We start from the raw sequence: 18,694 nt of genomic DNA, 5'->3' as shown, positions 1-18,694 counted from the left end.
GGTGCTGCGGCTACTGCGTCACATTGCTGGCTCATATTCATGCTGCAGTCTATTGTTCATTTGTAGCGCTGGTCAGGTTAGCTATGCCCAGCCTGTAGGTGTGCTGGGGGTTCTTCCTTCCCAGATGCAGCACTTTTGCATTCCTCTATGTTGAACCTCATCTGGTTCCCTTCTGCCCAACATGCCAGCCTGTCTAGGTCTACTTGTATCTGCAGCCTATCTGGGGGTGTGTCCGCACCCCCATATCTTGGTGTTGTGCACGAACTTGGCCAATGAGCTTTTCACCCCCTCCAAGTCGTTGATGAAGATATTGAACAGCACTGGGCCAAGTACTGACCCCTGGGGTACACCGCTGCCCACATCTCGCCAGGATGACACCGATCCATTCATTTGGACTCTCTGTGCCCTACCCCGCAACCAGATTCGCACCCACTTGACGGTCCCGCAGCTGAGTCTGATATCTTCCAGTTTTGTGATCAGCACCTTGTGAGATACCAGGTCAAAGGCTTTCTGGAAATCGAGGTATGTGATGTGAAACGCTTTTCTCTAGTCCAGGTGATGAGTCACCTGATCATAGAAAGAAATGAGGGTGGTCAGAGAAGACCTGCCCGCAATGAAGCCATGCTGGCTGTCATTCAGTATCATGCCTTCTGCAAGTCTGTCACATATAGCCTCATAGTTTCATAGTTTCTAGCGTCGGAAGGGACCTGAACAGATCATCAAGTCCGACCCCCTGCTCTTGGCACGAATGAGTGCTGGGATCATAATACCCCAGCCAGATATCTATCCAACCTCCTCTTGCAGACCCCCAAAGTAGGGGAGAGCACCACCTCCCTTGGGAGCCCATTCCAGAGCCTGGCAGCCCTAACGGTAAAGTAATGCCTCCTGATATCAAGCCTGAACCTACTCTCAATCAATTTGTGGATGTTATTTCTTGTTATCACAGGTGGTGCCCAGGGGAAAAGAGCCTCTTTTTATGAATGTTTCTAGGATTTTCCCTGGAATAGAAGTTAAGCTAATTGGCCTGTAGTTTCCCGGGCCTTCACGCTTCCCCTTCTTGAAGATAAGCACAATATTGGCCCTCTTCCAGTCCTCCACTGGAGGTATGGGTTGGATGAATGGATTGTAAATTGGATAGAAAACTGGCTGAAGCATCAGGCTCAGAGGGTAATAAATCAATGGCTCAACGTCTAGTCGGCAGCCGGTATCAAGTGGAGTGCCCCAGGGGTGGGTCCTGCGGCTGATTTTGTTCATTGTCAACAACCTGGAAGATGGCGCACAGTGCACCCGCAGCAAGTGTGAAGATGATACCAAGCTGGGGAAAGTAGTAGATATACTGGCGGGTAGGGCTAGGATTCAGAGTGACCTCAACAAATTGGACCAAAAGAAATCTCATGAGGCTCAACAAGAACAAGTGCAAAGTCCTGGACTTAGGACAGCACAATCCCATGCACCAGTGCAGGCTGGGGGCTGACTGGTTGGGCAGCAGCTCTGCAGAAAAGGACCTGGGGGTGACAGGGGACAAGAAGCTGAATAGATGCCAGCAGCGTGCCCTTGTTGCCTAGAAGGGCATCCATCCGAGCTCCATCCGAGGGTGCTAGCTCCATCCGAGGGTGCTGAAGGCACTGGCCGACATCATTGCAGAGCCACTGGCGGGAATATTCGAACGCTCGTGGCGCACGGGCCAAGTCCCGGAGGACTGGAAAAGGGCTAACGTGGTCCCCATTTTCAAAAAGGGGAGGAAGGAGGACCCGGGCAACTATAGGCCAGTCAGTCTCACCTCCATCCTTGGTAAAGTCTTTGAAAAAATTATCAAGGCTCACATTTGAGAGAGCCCGGCAGGGCAAATTACGCTGAGGGGAAACCAGCATGGGTTTGTGGCGGGCAGATCGTGCCTGACCAATCTAGTCTCTCTCTATGACCAGGTTACGAAACGCCTGGACACAGAAGGAGGGGTGGATGTCGTATACTTAGACTTCAGGAAGGCCTTCGATACGGTATCCCACCCCATACTGGTGAACAAGTTAAGAGGCTGTGATGTGGATGACTGCACAGTCCGGTGGGTGGCGAATTGGCTAGAGGGTCGCACCCAAAGAGTCGTGGTGGATGGGTCGGTCTCGACCTGGAAGGGTGTGGGCAGTGGGGTCCCGCAGGGCTCGGTCCTTGGACCGATACTCTTTAATGTCTTCATCAGTGACTTGGACGAGGGAGTCAAATGTACTCTGTCCAAGTTTGCAGATGACACAAAGCTATGGGGAGAAGTGGACACGCTGGAGGGCAGGGAACAGCTGCAGGCAGACCTGGACAGGTTGGACAAGTGGGCAGAAAACAACAGGATGCAGTTCAACAAGGAGAAATGCAAAGTGCTGCACCTAGGGAGGAAAAATGTCCAGCACACCTACAGCCTAGGGAATGACCTGCTGGGTGGCACAGAGGTGGAAAGGGATCTTGGAGTCCTAGTGGACTCCAAGATGAACATGAGCCGGCAGTGTGACGAAGCCATCAGAAAAGCCAATGGCACTTTATCGTGCATCAGCAGATGCATGACGAATAGGTCCAAGGAGGTGATACTTCCCCTCTATCGGGCGCTGGTCAGACCGCAGTTGGAGTACTGCGTGCAATTCTGGGCGCCACACTTCAAGAAGGATGCGGATAACCTGGAGCAGGTCCACAGAAGGGCAACTTGTATGGTCAAGGGCCTGCAGACCAAGCCCTACGAGGAGAGACTGGAGAACCTGGACCTTTTCAGCCTCCGCAAGAGACGGTTGAGAGGCGACCTTGTGGCTGCCTACAAGTTCATCACGGGGGCACAGAAGGGAATTGGTGAGTATTTATTCACCAAAGCGCCCCCGGGGGTTACAAGAAACAATGGCCACAAGCTAGCAGAGAGCAGATTTAGACTGGAAATTAGGAAGAACTTCACAGTTCGAGTGGCCAAGGTCTGGAACGGGCTCCCAAGGGAGGTGGTGCTCTCCCCTACCCTGGGGGTCTTCAAGAGGAGGTTGGATATGCATCTAGCTGGGGTCATCTAGACCCAGCACTCTTTCCTGCTTATGCAGGGGGTCGGACTTGATGATCTATTGAGGTCCCTTCCGACCCTAACATCTATGAATCTATGAAATGCTAACAGCATCCTGGGCTGCATTGGTAGGAGCATTACCAGTAGGTCCCAGGAAGTGATTATTCCCCTCTATTCAGCACTGGTGAGGCCCCATCGAGAGTACTGTGTTCAGTTTTAGGTTCCCCACTACAGAAATGATGTGCAGAAATTGGACAGTCCAGCAGAGGGCGACAAAAATGGTGAGGGGTCTGAGGGACATGACTTGTGAAGAAAGACTGAGGGAACTGGGCTTATTTAGTCTAAAGAAGGGGAGACAGAGGGGGTGTTATAGCAGCCTTCAACTACCTGAAGGGGGGTTCAAAGGAGGATGGAGCTGGACTGTTCTCAGTGGTGGCAGATGATGGAAAAAGGAGCAACAGTCCCAAGTTGCAGCGAGGGAAGTTTAGGTTAGATATTAGGAAGAATTTTCTCACAAGGAGGGTAGTAAAACACTGGAACAGGTTACCCCGTGAGATGGTGGAAACTCTATCCTTGGAGGTTTTCAAAACCCAGCTAGACGAAGCTTTGGCTAGGATGATCTGGTTGGGGATGGTCCTGCTTAAAGGGGGGAGTGGGGGGGATAGACTAGATGTGACCTCCTGAGGTCCCTTCCAACCCTAACTTGCTATGATTCTAATTCTTCTGCCAGTCCCTGTCCTGCTGCTAGGCCTCTGTTAAAAGGGCTGCATTCAAATGTAAGGGTTGTATATCAATCATACTAAAAAAGTAAAAAAATATGTGGTTGCCAGTAAAAAGCATACAGTAAAAAAAAAAATAAAACAAATCTAGGATTGGCGTTCCTGCTTGACTGCAGTGATGGTTTTACACTGTGCTGCCCCCCCACCCCTGCCAGGGGCCCCCTACTTGCCCCTACACTCTGACATCCCTGACTGCATCCTGAACCATGCTGCCTCTCCCCAGTCCATCTCCTCCCCAGCCTTAACCCTGCCAGGCCCACCCCCCTCATCTGGGCATGGACCACCTGCAACCCAGAAGTATTTTAGGTACCCTGAGATGACGCAGCAGCAGCAGCAGCAGCAGCAGCAGCAGCTGCAGCACGTGGCTGACAGAACACATCCTGGAGGATTGTGTGCTCCCACCTGGACACGAGGTGGCAGTGCTGTGCTCGGTCTGTCAGAGTTTCAATCAAGCTGTGGCTGCTTAGTGTTTTTACTGAAAGTTTTGTTTGTTTGTTTTACACTTTACTGACAGCCATTTTAACTGGATTTTTTATTGACAAAGTTACTGACAGTTGGCAACCCTGTTATAAGCATACGTTCAGCATACTCACACAATGGTCGATATTAGTATGAATCACTTTCACCCTAAATCACTTCCCTGTTCCATTAATTCTTCCTAAACAAAATCACATTGCACATAGACACCCATTCACTTTTTACCTCTCTCTTCATCCCTTGTAAGCTGTCTTTCAATTCTGTTCTCATGTAACTACTTTAAAGCCATATCACTGCTTTACCTCTCCATTCGCTCCACCCAACCAGCATGTCTACCATCCTCATTGATCCATCTGCCTAGATTAATATTCCTACCAATCCCCCAAAAGAATCTTTATAGTCTGCTGCTTTCATGGTAATGAATCAAGAGAAAGAATTCAAGTGGCCCAAATAGAAGTGGTTCTCACCCATAGACTCAAAAACCAGGTAGATGTCTTTGTCATTCTGGGCTCGTATGACATCAAGCAATTTGATAATGTTTGGATGTTCCCCAAATTCCTGCAGGAAAAAAAAAAACACCCACTTGTGAGACTCAAATGTAGGCTATACTGGAGCACTGGGCAGTACAAGCATTGATTAGCATTAGCACATACAGTACTCGCATAGAAGCTTTGCCAAGGCATTGACCAATGTAGGCCTCACTAGGACAGTAGAACAGTGACTGATACATGAACTGCTCATACAGCATGAGACTGGCAGGAAGGGAAGCCAGGTGTATCAGGGACAGGACAGTGCAATATTCATTTAATAAAGACAGAAAAGGAACACAGATCAGGATGCATGACAGGTACAGTGCAGTACAAATATATTATTCAGTTTCTTTTAGTCAAAATGTTTTTGTTAGTTATATATGGACTGATCTGCAGAAAAGAGGAACTGGGAAACCAGGAACTTTGTGCTGGCCTGGCAGATGTAGTTTGTGCTAATACCTTGTTGCAGGCAAGCACAGGCTAATGGAAAGGAGAGCACTGTGTACTGCAGACAATAAAACTCTGAGCCTTCATCGCTGAATGAGCCTGTGGTCTTTGTGTATGCTGCGAGCCTCATACACTGCAGTCAGAGACAAACAGGTGTTGATCAAACACAACATCAAGTACCTTCCTTTACAAGCTAGTGGCGGTAGGAAAACGCAACACGCAGTGCTTCCTATTACACTTCAAAATAAACACCAGTTTATCTTCACCATAAAAAGGTTGGAGACCACTGTCTTATGGCAATGAGTTCCATACCTCAATTACGTACAATGTGAAAAAGAACTTGCTTTGTTAGTTTTAAACAAACCTTAAATCTAAAAACTGTTAACCCAAATTCGGAACCAACCCTAAATATTAACTTACACATTTAATACCTAAAGCAAAGAAACATTTGATCATAGAAGTATGATAATAACGGTGTCTTCAATATTATTATTATCAAACAAGATTATGTTTAGTGGGTGACAAGGCTGTACAACATCTTGACAGATGAAAGCAGACATGACAAGTCAGTCAGTCAGTGGTGTTTGGCATTGTGCTGCAGGGAGAAAAGCCTGATGCGTGAGCTGCAAGCCTTCCCACAGGGGCTACAGGTCCACTTGCCAGGTGAAGGTTGAAGCATACTCTGCTTTCTGGCTTGCCTGCAGGCTTCAGCCTGGGCTCTCTGACAGCTTGCTGTGGTGACTGCACCAGCCTTGATCCAGCTTCTCCAGACTGAGCAGTTATAGGCAGGGTTCTCTCAGTTGTCAGTGGGAACACTGACTTTCTTGAGACCTTGCTTGACCTTGTCACTGTATCAGAGCTTTGGCCTTCCTCTGTGTCACAGGCAGTTCTTGAGTTGGCCATAAAGCATAGCCTTTATCAGACGATCTTGAGGCATGTACTCCACATGTCCCAGCCAGTGAAGCCTGCAAGCGTCCAGCACAGTCTGCATAGACTGGACGCCAGTTCTCTCAAGGATCTCATTCTTGGTGATCCGTTAGTCCCAAGTAACTCCGCTCCTGCTTGGAGTACGTGACCCAGCTTTCACAGCTGTAAAAGCAGGGTACTGAGGACATAGGCCTGATAGAGACACCTTTGTGTTCAGGGTTAGCAGCTTATTATTTCAGACATGCGAGATAAGTTTGCCAAAGGTGACTGAGGCTTTGCCAATTCTCACATCAGGCCCTCTAGAAAGGCTAAGTGAGCTGATAAGAATTGAGCTGAGATAGCAGAAGTGATCTACATTGTCCAGAGCTTCATTACTGAAGTAGATTTGGGGTGGGATGTTGGTGCCCCGTGATATGACAACTGTCTTCTTGATACTGGTGATTACCATACCAAACCTGGTGCATTTTCATCATGATCTCCAATTTGTCAGTTGAGTTGGAGACAAATTTAGCTTCATCTGAGAAGAGTGGATCCTGGATAGTGAGCTGGGTGATATGCCTTTTGCTCTGAAATTGTCTGATGTTGAACAAGCAGCTGTCCATCCTTGATTCAATTACTACGCCAGCTTGATCATTTCCAAAAGCATACTTGAGAAGGCGTTATCAATATTATTATTAGCAAACAAAATGATGTTTAGTCAACATTTCAGAAAAATAAACCCCAGGCATCCAAAACCATGAAAAGCATGAATAGCTGAGAGGAAAGACCTGTGCTCTTCTTTCCACCTACATATTGCCTATGACGCTGTTAATAATACACTCCAATATTCCAAAGAAACTTTCACTTCTACCTTCACGAGCTACCCAAAAGCAATCTATAAATCAATTTTGAATCTTGCACTCTTAAGGAACCTAAAATAAATCCTCATAATTTTGATGTAAACTACATTAAGAAATCATCATAGTGAACTGTCATGCAGTCATTAATCTGAGATTATTTTGATTTAACACAGTTGATGTCATTAAGCGTTAGCATTAAAGTCAAGTTTATCCTCACCATCCACCATATGGTTCGGTTCCTTTTTACAGTTTAAAATCCACATTTTGCACTGATGACAGAATTCTTAATTTCCTAATGATCTTTTCTATGGTACTTATCACTGTAGCATTGAGCACCTTAGAAATATTTGTGATTTCTCTGCCCCAGAGCTTATGGGACAGAGACTTACTTGCATTATCTGTTGCATGGGCACAGGCATCTTGCTTGGCTATCTCAAGTTCATTTTAACAACCCTTGTAGCGGTGGGACACTGAGACCCCTCATCCCCCTGCTTTACCTCTGACAGGGTAGGGTGCTCTCAGTGGTCTTGGGCAATATGCCTTGTAGTTATGTGACAGCATTTTTTTAGCTCTAGAAACAGGTTAGTTAGACAAAACACTTGTACAGGATGGTTTGGATAGGAATGATTCTGCCTTGAACAGGAAGCTAGACAAAATGACCTTCATAGGACCTTTCCAGACCAATTCTACGATATTATGAGGAACTGAGGAATATAGAGGTCCAGGCAAACATCCACTAACTCTGTGCATTTCAGGAGTAGTGACTGGATGCCGAGAGACAACGAGCCCATTATTCATAGATTGTAGAGTCAGAAGGGACCACAATGGATCATCGTGTCCAACCCCCTGCCTCTGGCAGGAAAGAGGACCGAGGTCTGATGACCCCAGCCAGGTGACTATCTAGCCTCCTCTTGAAGATCTCCAAGCTAGGTGAAAGAACCACCTCTCTTGGAAGTCCATTCCAGATCCTGGCCACCCTTACTGTGGATTTAGGTTAGATATTAGGAAGAAATTTTTCACTCTCAACTAGTTTACACCCGTTATTTCTAGTCACTCCCTGGGGGGCCCTAGTAAACAGCACATCACCTATCCTCCGTTGACCTCCCCTAATAAATTTATAGGCGGCCACAAGATCTCCCCTCAGCTGTCTCTTGTGAAGGCTGAAGAGATTCAGCTCTCTCAACCTCCCCCCCATAGAGTCTTTCCCGAAGGCCACTAATCATGAGAGTGGCCCTCCTCTGGACCCTCTCCAGATTCTCCACGTTCCTCTTGAAGTGCGGCACCCAAAACTGGACACAGTACTCCAACTGCGGCCTGACCAGTGCTGCATAGAGGGGGAGCATCACCTCCTTTGATCCATTAGACATGCACCTGCTAATGCACAAGGTGCAATTGGCCTTGTTGATGGCCTCGCTACACTGTCGGCTCATGTTCATCTTGGAGTCAATTATGACTGCAAGATCCCTCTCTGCCTCCAAGCTGCTGAGAAGGACACTCCCTAACTTATAGGTGTGCTGGGGATTCCTCCTTCCCAGGTGGAGTAGCTTACATTTATCTTTATTAAATTGCATCCTATTTCTCTCTGCCCATTGATCCAACCTGTCCAGGTCGGCCTGAATCTGCTCCCTGCCCTCCGGTATACTAACTTTGCCCCATAACTTGGTATCATCAGCAAACTTGGAGAGGGTGCTCTCCACGTCCTCGTTCAAATCGCTGATGAAGATATTGAGTAATACCAGTCTGAGGACCGAACCCTGCGGGACCCCACTGCCCACCTCCCTCCAGGCCGAGAAGGACCCATCCACCACCACTCTCGGGTGTGGTCCCTAAACCAGTTGGACACCCACCTGACCGTGTAGGTGCCCACTCCACAGTCTGCTAGCTTCCCAATGAGGATAGGGTGCAAGACTGTGTTGAAGGCCTTCCTAAAGTCCAGGAAGATGACATCAGCCTCAGCTACTACGTCCAGGAGTAATTATTTTTTGGAAGTAATAAAACATCTACAGCCCATTGATTTTAACCATGGTTGGGAGTGCTCATTACTCCTGAGAAACCCTAAAAATCCTAAAGGTCTGATACACAGCGCACTAATGGGAGTCTTTCAACTGAAATGTAAGAGCACTAGAACAACTCCAAAGCATTTCAAACTAGCTATCCAGAACAACAGAAGCCACATGCGAAAGTTCTGGTGCCTTGCGCAGGACCACCTAAAGAAGGTTGTGCCAAAGGAAGGACAGAGTTCAGTTTTTGTGGGTTTAGTTAATTGCCTTATGGGATCACTTTTTCTTCTAACAATCCCCCCTTGTCTACTATATATCTTCTGGTTTTTGGAACATCAGCACCACCATTTTGCCTGTTTCCAGTTTAGAAGGTCAGTTCTACATGTCTGCTTCAGAAAGTTCAGTGATGGTATGGAGCACACACCAGCCAAAAGGAATAGTTAGAAAGTGAAGGGCTTAATTCATTACAAATTATCTTGTGTATATACGAATACAATTTTCCTACATTTGTTACCTGGAAAAAACTGAACCCTGTTTTGGCAAGGACAGGTTTTTGGTAATGTTTTAATACCATCCCCAAATATCAAGCTCCTGTTCCAAATTCTAAAACACTAGAACTCTCAAAAAGAGTCAGTCACTGATTACTTTGTAAAAAAAACCCTCATTACTCCTTCTTCCAAGTACTGGAGGAGTATTCCCCCTTCTTCTATCTCAATTGCACAGAAAATTGAAATAAAAAAATACCAACACAAAACTAAGAACAAGCAAGAAAAAAATACAGACCAAATAGTCTGAGTTTAGTAAGGCAGGATTCATCCCTATCCAAACCATCCCATACAAATCCACTGGCTAGCCTCTCAGCAAAACTACACACCCAACCCTGACACAACACAAGACATAACACCCTAATCTGCCACAGGTGAAGCAGGGGGACCATGGCAGCCAATGTCCTGCTGCTGCAAAGGTTGTTAAAATACATTGGAGATAGCCCAAGAAGGGGGACATTCCCATCCCATCCCCTCACCTCCTACAGAGGAAGGCAAAAACCCCCAAAGTCCATATCACATCATAAAATTATATTTGTATATACACAGGAGAACTTGCAATGAATTAAGCCCTTAACTTTCTAACTATTCCTTTTGGTTGGTATGTGCTCCCCAAGTAGAAGGGCAAGACCCTCTAACGAGGCTTTAAGTCCCAGCAATAGCATTGGCACACCCCAGTCAAAATCACCAGCCTTGGCTGCAGTCAATACCCAGTGCCTCTGAGAAAGGCTTAAACAAAAAACAAACAAACCACGAGCCTTACACATGTAGCAGCAGGAGGGGAAAAAAAAGAAAAGATCTCTTCTGGCCCCACGAAGCAACAAGAAAGCCCAGAAGCCAGGGAAATACCCATAGTAAAACACAGGCCAGATCATCCCTAACTAGTGACTGTCCAACCTCTTCTTGAACACCTTCAATGTGGGAGAATCCACAGCTTCCCCAGGCAGTCTACTCCATTGCCTCACCATTTTAACAGTGAAAACGCTTTTCCTGATATCCAGTCTAAACCTACTTTGCTACTTCAGTCTGCTGGCCCAAGTCCTACTCTCTGTAGTGAGAGAAAAGGTGTTCCCTCTTAAGCGCCTTTTCTGCAAGCTGAACATGCGTAGCTCTGACAACCTCTCCTCATATGACTTGACTTCCAAGCTTTTTAACTTATTCGCCACCCACCTTCTGACCCTCTAATTTCTCCATGTCTTAAGTGTGGAACTCAATACGGCATGCAACACTCTAGATAAGGCCTAACCCATGCTGTGTAGAGAGGCACCATCACTTCTGATGTCTTCCAACTAATGCTTCTATAGATACGTACCAAAACCACATTTGCTTTTGTGCAGCTGTATCACACTGCAAGCTCATATTGAGTCTGTGATCTACCAAGATCAAGTCTGTGATTTACAGAGATCTCTCTCCCAACTAGAGTTGGTCCAATAAAAGATATCACCAAACATCTTGCTTTTCACTCCCCCCGCCCAAGACCATCACAACTACACTACTAAAACACTCTCTTTCAGTTGTCTGACATCCTCTTTAAACTGTGCATGCTAGAACTGTATGCAGCCTTCCACATTCTGTTGTAATACACAAAAATAAAAATGACTTCACAAATTTTGACGGGATTTGTGCTTAACAAGCTCTGTGGTAAATGTGGACTGTATGTTTTCTAAACAGGGAAAGGGGCAGGCAGCTTGCTGGCAGTTAAGTGCTTGTGGAATCAATTTTGATGCTGCTAAACATTTTAGTTTGTTGCTTTCAGTGTAGAATTGATTGTACCACTGTAGCTATAACCTTGAAGAAATATCTTTATTTTTAAACTAAGGTAATACATTCTTAGATAGTATACTGATGGATTTAGAGAAAGTTGAGAATCCATGCATAATTACTTCTTACAACCCATTTTATAAGGGCTTCTAGTAAGTTTCAATTTATTCAAGGAATCAGGTTTCCTTCTTCACAAACATCTCCCATCTCCTATCCCACCAAACAAGGGCCTCTAGCCATGAGAACCTAATTTCCCCCCATACCTGACAAGATCTTCCAGTCCTGACACCATGGTCTCCCTACTAAAACATCTAATATACCTGATGAAAAAAAAAAAAAATCAAGGACTGACAACAAGCAAGATATATGACCAAGAAAAGTGACAGGTGCAAGGAGAGGTAGGAGTTAATCACAAAATAGGACTCCTGATAAAAGTGTAGATGAAACAGCAAAACCACAGGAAAAATGTAAGACAGACTCATTGTACAATGATCATTTGTCACGGTGGACACACAATGCAGAAAAAGAATGACAGAGAAATGAAAGGAGATAAAAGCTGTGTGCACTTGCACTTTGACGAAAGGGTGAGAAGTAAAGAGGCAAGAGTTGTTGGAAGAGACACTGAGGACACCGAACAACACTTAACGGGGTGGAAGGCAGGTGGCACTTACCTGCAGGAACATAATTTCTCGGAACGTTCTCTAAAATAAATGAAAACATTTATTATTGTCACAGAAAGATGAGGGACGGAAAGAGAAGCGACTGGCCAGTGAGAAGGTTAAGGCTCATTCATGGAGGAGCAGAGGTTCCCTACCTGGGGGAGAGGGCAGGAAACGGTGCCTACAGTCCATGGTTTAAAAGCCTAAGTGAGCAACCACTTAATCACACACGTCTATGTGGGAAGTGTCCTGCTAGTCTGCGTGTTGAGAAATAGTTTTATTTGGACTGTGTAAGAGTGGAGCATGATATTCCTGTTTCCCATATAAATATCAAAACCCCTACTAAGCTGTTGCCTTTAACAACTTGCGTGAATAAGCTCCAGAGACCTGCGCCCGAGTCAGGCTGCGGGTCTCGAGAATCCCCACGCATGCCGTCCAGAGCAGGGCGGGGCACGGCTCCTCACCTGAGCGTCTGTTCGGTTTCTGAAAGCATCAAAGATCTTCTTGACGGCAACGATTTCTCCCGTCCTGCGATTGACCGCTTTCCACACGATGCCATACGCCTAAGGGAAGAGGACGGCAGGCAGAATCATGGTTCGCAGGCAGAGCTGCTCAGGGCCCGCCGCAGGGGGAAGGGACTCTCAGAAGGCGGGAACAGAGAACGGGAAGCGCTAAGCATCTGGAAGGGAAAGAAGCGACCAGCAGCAAGCCGCGCCTGGAGCGGAGGGGTGCCCAGCCCAAGGGCGGGGCGGGGCGGGGCGGGGCGAGGCGAGGCTGGGGCAGGCAGCGGGGTCCCGGTCCCCGTCCCCGTCCCCGTCCGCCCCGCGCAGCCGCGGCCCGCGGACTGCGGCCGCCTCCCCGCGCCCGGCCCCGACTCCGCGCAGGCAGCCGAGGGGGGGGCAGGCGGAACCGCCTCTGCTGCTCCCCGCCGCGCAGCTGGCACAGAGCACCCCGAGCGCCGGCAGAGCGGCCGGGCCGGCCAAGGGCACGAGGCGCTGGGCCACGGGTCCAGGGGCAGGGGCAGGGGCAGGGCCGGGCCGGGCCGCGCTCACCCCCTTGCCCAGGCGCCGCTTGATCTCATAGGCCCGCGACACGCACTCCTCCAGCTCGGCCGCGCTCATGCTGGGACTGCGCCGCGGTGCACGCCGGGACCCCGCTGCCCCCGGCTGTTGACCGCGTCTGCCATGGAAACGGCGCAGGAGACCGGCGCATGCGTACAGCCACCCCGCCCCGCCCCGCGGCTTCCCTCCGGGCGTGACGTCACCAGCGGGGGCGGAGCCGAGCGGGCGGGGGCCCTTGTCCCCTGTCCCGATCCGGGGATGCCCCCCGCCTCCCATCCGAGCGTGACGTCACCGGCCAGGGCGGAGCCAAGCGCGCGGAGGTTCCTGTCCCCTCTCCCGATCCGCGGATGCCCCCCGCCTCCCCTCCGGGCGTGACGTCACCGGTGGGGGCGGAGCCAAGCGCGCGGAGGTTCCTGTCCCCTCTCACGATCCGCGGATGCCCCCCGCCTCCCCTCCGGGCGTGACGTCACCGGCCGGGGCGGAGCCAAGCGGGCGGAGGTTCCTGTCCCCTCTCCCGATCCGCGGATGCCCCCCACCTCCCCTCCGGGCGTGACGTCACCGGTGGGGGCGGAGCCGAGCCGGCGGGGGCCCCTGTCCCCATCCGGGGATGCCCCCCTGGACCCCCCTCCCCCGTGGGCGGACGCACGCAGGGACGGGCGGGCTGGCAGCGCCGCAGGCCCTGCTGCCCGGCCTGTGGCGGGCACGTGCGGCCGCACCGGCAGGCTGCGCCCCTGGCCTCCTGCCGCAGCCCCACACAGCCTCCTGCGGCTGGAGCGGCCGCCCGCCCGCCCGCCCGCCAGGCCGGGGCAGGGTGGAGCGGGCCGGCGCGGGGGCGCCTCGTGCGCGGAGAGCGGGACGCAGCGGGGGAGGCGGGAGCGCGCACTTTATTGCGGGGCTGTGGGGGCCGTGGGCGCGAGGCCTGGCCGCTGCTGCTCCGCGGTCCGGCCCGGCCCGGCCGTGCTCAGGTCGGCCTGCGTGGGGCCCCGTGGCCAGGGCGCTGCAGCCAGGGCCGCAGGCGGGCCAGGGCCTGGCTGTGCTGGTGCTGGCGGAGCAGCTGGTGCTGCCGCGCTCGCAGCTGGTGCTGGTAGGCCCGCAGGACGCCGGAGCGCCGGAGGAGGCCCAGCAGCTGGTGGCGCAGGCGCCAGTTCTCGGCCTTCACCCGCCTGATGTGCTGGATGAGGCAGCGCACGGCCGCCTCTTCGGCGCTCTTGGCCAGGGCCTGCACCTTGTGCCGGGACGCGGCCGAGTAGTCGGACTTGGCCTGCAGGAACCTGCTCTTGACCTTGTGCATCTGCTCCGTGTGCTGGATTTTTGTGAGCAGGAGCTCCTTCTCCAGCTCCCTGACCCTGATCAGCTGCTCCTGCTGCAGGTCCTTGTAGGGCTGCAGGTCCCCCACCTCCCTGCTCATGAGCGCGGACTTTGTCTCCAGCTCCAGTAGCTTCTTTCTCAGCTTCCTCTCCTCCTCGGAGTAGTGCGCAACCATCTGCTCCTTCTGCCTGCGCACGGCGCTCAGATCGGAGTGGTTCTGGTCGTTCAGCATCACGACAGCGTCCTGGCACTTCTGGGTGTGCTTCCTCATGTAGGTGGTATAGACTTTACTGTTCTGCTGCATCTGCTGCGCCTCCTTGTCCAGAAACTCGTTCTCCTGCAGGAAGTGCTCCGCTCTCTTCTTGTACGTGTCTATCTGTTCGGTCAGGACCTCGCATTCCTTCTGCAGGTACCGTTCCCTCTCGGGGACGAGCAGGTCTGTGCTGCAGCTTGCACGGGGCCGTTCGCTGTTCTTGCTGTTCGTGCCCTGTTTGCTTTTCCTCAGATCTGCGACTCCCTGTTTTGGCTGCCGCTTCTTGGACGCCATGTTCTACGCTGAAGCACCAGGTGCTGTAAAAGGCAACAGAATTGGAGCTTTGAGGGTCTCGTATTACGATTGAATAACCCATTTCCCATTTGATTATGACTAGGAAGCTTTTAACAGTCTGGCATTGCATTTTCAGGCTTGGTCTCTACTTAAGGTTGAGTTGTATATGTGTGCAAAAGTTTGATAGGTGGTATTTGAAAACAGCTTGTCATGCCAAGCTAGTCGAGAATATGCAGCTCCCCAAATGTGAAAGAACAAGAATTGTCAGCTTTACTATTTCTAGCATTTGGAGCATTAGCTTAATATTTGACTGGGGGACAGGGAGAGGGTGAAAGAGGTGTGTCTTGCGGTTCCCATGAAAAAGCTTGGAGTGTTTCAGCTTGTTGACACATGGTACAGCTTGGTAAAGACTTTTGGCTAAAAGCCCCAAAGCTTCTGAGCGTATCTTACTATCTCTTTGGGCACCTGCTCTAAAACTGAGGCTGTCGGTGACATCCCCAAACCACTCCTCAGCTGATGCCTGATCTTCAGGGATCCAGATTTTCCATGTGCCAAAGAAAAATGTAGGTTTTCTCCTTTAAAGGAGAAAAATGCAGGAAATGGCAGTTTCCCCCTTGCAGACTGCCAGCGTTCCAGCCTGTGAGGGGCTGCTAAGGCTGGGAGGAGCAGGAGAGGGCGATCAGGCAGAGAGTGACATGCACGTGGCAGCCAGGCAGCATGGTGGAGAGGGCACCTTGCAGGTATGTCTATGCGGGGGGCGTAGGTGATGCATTGGAGGGGCAGGGGGACACGGGCAACGTGGGGAGGCACATGCCCCTGCCCCCCCTGGATTTGTCACCCACCATGGGCACAGCTGCAGCCTGGCTGGAGCAACACAGGCAGGAGCCACGTCTGTGGCCCAGCAGGCAGGACCCAGAGCAGAAGGATGGAGCAGGGTGGCGAGACTTGTTGCTGCTGCCACTGCCGGGACCCTCATGCCAGCTGCGCTGCCAGCAGTGCAAGGAGTAATGGGCGGGGGTGAGGGGGAGGCTACACTGCTCTCGCCTCCTCCTGCTGCTAGCCACTTGCACACTGGCCATCAGCTCTACCACTGCCATTACGACCCATCTGTTACTCCTTGCGCTGCTGGTGGCACAGGTGGCATGGGGGTCCCAGCAGCGGCAAGAGCAAGGCACCAGCATATCAGGGCTGATCCAACCCTAGCATCTACGAATCTACAAAGCAGCAGGGGGGACAGCTGCAGCTGGACTCATGTCCTGGTGATTGAAGGGGGCAAAGGGAGCTCTGATTTTTCCATGATAAAACCAAAATCAAATGCCAAAATATATAGATATTTAGAATTTATTTTATTACACTGATTGAGGCACTAGTAGGCTTCCAAATTACTTTAAAATTGTAAAAATAACAATAAAACATTGTGTTCAACTGATGCCTACATATATAGTGGCATTTCATTTTAATTGTGGAAAAACATGGATTTGGAGGGTTTTAATCAAAGAACTTTGCATTTTTATCTGAGAACTTGGATTTTAATATGGAGAAAACTAGGATCCATATGCAGGTCCCAAGTCCCACAGGTAATAATTTCTCTATAGAAGGGATCATATGTAAGGACTCCAAAGTGCTCTTTCTACTACACAGCTGATGAGATAAGCCAGGGCTGTCCAACTGTGAGGGCTTGTGGCCTCAAGCTCCTGCCCGGCTGCTGCTGCCCCATCACTCTGCTACAACAGCACTGTCCAGTTCATAGCCTGCAAGTGCTTAATTTACAACTTGTGGGCTCCTGCCATCTTCACTTCCTTAGCAAACTGGGATTAAGAGCTGATTTGGGTCCAAAGTTAAAATAGTACAGGCTCTAGTAAGAGCTGTGGGAAGGACAGATATTCTCTAAGTACCCTGTTTTAGGAAAAGAAGGGACTCACTGGGGTCCCAAGTGTTCCCAGGCATATGATGGAAGTAGGGCATCAGCTACAGAACTCCACCTGGGTGTCTGAAAGCCACTCCACACCCCCAACCTGAAGCATCTCTTTGAAAAGTCACTGACTTCAATGCTTTTGCTTTCCTCGACTCTGAAATGGTAATAAAGTTCCAGGTTGTTTCTCTGTCCAGGCACTCCCTGGAGCTGTTAGGCTGATAATTTCTGCTAAGGAAACCCTGAAGACTCTTAGCAACTGGCTGGATTCTGAACATGCTAGTCAGGCCAGCCTTGCTTAATTGCGCATATCCATGGTGATGGAATCTTACGACATCATAAATCAGACAATGTGCAAGACATAGAAGGGGACTTTGATGTAGCAAAGCCCATCTGTTAGGTGCCCTGTTGTCTGGGAGAGTTCTTGCCCTCATGTTAGGTACCTGAGATGGACAGGAGGTAAAGCTGAAGGAACAGGTGCAGCTTGAGCCCCCGCCTTCTCTGGGGCTTAGGTGCCTGCCTCTGCTCAGGCTCAACATCTGTGACTACTCTTATGGAGCGGTCTTTCCTTCAGAAACAAAGGAGGGGAAAGTCCTTTGTTTCAAAGTGGCCAGAGAAGAAAGTGGGGGTGCTGCTTTGGCTCAACAGATGACTGAAGCATTTGTGCAAGATGTGGGAGATTGCACGTCACATCCTAAGTGGGGAGGGTACATGCACCCCCCACCTCTCAAACCAGCACTTTGCCCACCAAGCCCTGTGATGTTTCTGTGAGGGCCTCCCTCAGTGTCTTCGATTAAAGCTATACCCCCTTTTTTCTGGAAGAATTAAGTATTCACTGGCTGCACATACAAGTACTAAATGACTGCACAGTAACTGGAGTGACTGCACAGTAGTGTTCCCAAATGACTGTGGTGATGCTGACTGCACAGTTGCTCATTACTACTGCACAGTAGCCCTGTATCACACTTCACACCACGTGATGCTACTGGGCAGTAGTAACAAGTTTCATGTAGACGTGGCCACTGGGTCTGTTGGTGTTTGGGCTGTGTGCTCTGCCTAGTTGGTGAGTGCTGCTTGCTAAGTGATTGCTGCCTCAAGGGCTGACAAGGCCTTAAATAGCAGACAGAACCAGCCCTGACCTAGGACAGCAGGAAAGGAAAGCAGTTGAGGGAAAGGGAGAACCAACTAGGCAGTTTGCAAACTTTGCAGGCCAGTTGACTGCCCCCCTCCTTGAAGGGGAGCTATTAAGGCAAGTTATTCCTTTAATTGAGCATTAAGAATAACTAACCTAGAGATCTAGATAAAGTAACATACATTTAGCATTTAGATATTGTTTTACATCTCAATACATGTTTAATATTGTCCATTATGTAATATTTAACTGCAATTAAGGCTGAATAAGGTTAGAGAGAAGGTCAATCCATAAGTTCAAGTTTCTAATAAAAAAGAACCCATACATTACAAAAACTAACTAAAAGAGCAGGAAGATTTTAATGCTTTAAAAAAATGCAGGCAGGAGGCTACCAATTTATTGTACTGTGTGTAGCATGTCTGATTACCTGCCCCAGGGGCAGGTTTTGTGTGTGTGTGTGTGTGTGTGTGTGTGTGTGTGTGTGCGCGCGCACTAGTGCAACGAGTTTATAATTCTGAGAGAACAAGCTAGGGTGGTGGACCCTAAGGGAGGCAGTGATGATCATAGATGAAGCTTTCAGGGACACTGTACAGCAGTCCCACCTTCACTGTGGCAGCCCCCATGCTACTGAGAATGAGAGCCTCAGGGGTGGTCAGCATCAAGATGGGAAGGAGGAAAACTATCCCTTAAATGGGACCTGCCTGCCAGCTGATGACAGTGGCCTCTTGCACCAGGGTATTCTTCCAAGGGA

General features: G+C 49.8%; 2 protein-coding genes across 6 annotated transcripts in view; both read right to left on the bottom strand.

Moving 5' to 3' along the window:
- Positions 1 to 13,301, bottom strand: part of MAPK15 (mitogen-activated protein kinase 15) — a 40,640-nt gene extending 27,339 nt beyond the window's left edge. The window contains exons 1-5 of one of the 5 annotated variants that reach the window (XM_019496372.2): positions 13,036 to 13,300; positions 12,448 to 12,546; positions 11,996 to 12,025; positions 11,588 to 11,644; positions 4,743 to 4,833 (exon numbers count right to left, since the gene is read on the bottom strand). In XM_019496372.2, coding sequence (XP_019351917.2) covers positions 4,743 to 4,833; positions 11,588 to 11,644; positions 11,996 to 12,025; positions 12,448 to 12,546; positions 13,036 to 13,064 — 306 coding nt within the window. In that variant the 5' untranslated portion in view covers positions 13,065 to 13,300. Of the gene's footprint in view, positions 1 to 4,742; positions 4,834 to 5,264; positions 5,386 to 11,587; positions 11,645 to 11,995; positions 12,026 to 12,447; positions 12,547 to 13,035 lie in introns of those variants that run through there. The other 4 variants (XM_014602046.3, XM_019496374.2, XM_014602045.3 and 1 more) reach the window with 4 other exon arrangements.
- A 704-nt stretch (positions 13,302 to 14,005) lies between these two features.
- Positions 14,006 to 14,917, bottom strand: CCDC166 (coiled-coil domain containing 166). Its single transcript, XM_014602042.3, has one exon. The coding sequence runs from the start codon at positions 14,897 to 14,899 to the stop codon at positions 14,006 to 14,008; it is 894 nt and encodes a 297-aa protein (XP_014457528.1). The 5' UTR covers positions 14,900 to 14,917.
- Positions 14,918 to 18,694: the final 3,777 nt, after the last annotated feature.

This window comes from Alligator mississippiensis, chromosome 3 (genome assembly GCF_030867095.1).
Source record: "Alligator mississippiensis isolate rAllMis1 chromosome 3, rAllMis1, whole genome shotgun sequence".
Lineage (NCBI taxonomy): Eukaryota > Metazoa > Chordata > Crocodylia > Alligatoridae > Alligator > Alligator mississippiensis.
Note: the sequence above shows the minus strand (reverse complement) of the source record. Positions and strands in the feature narration are given on the sequence as shown.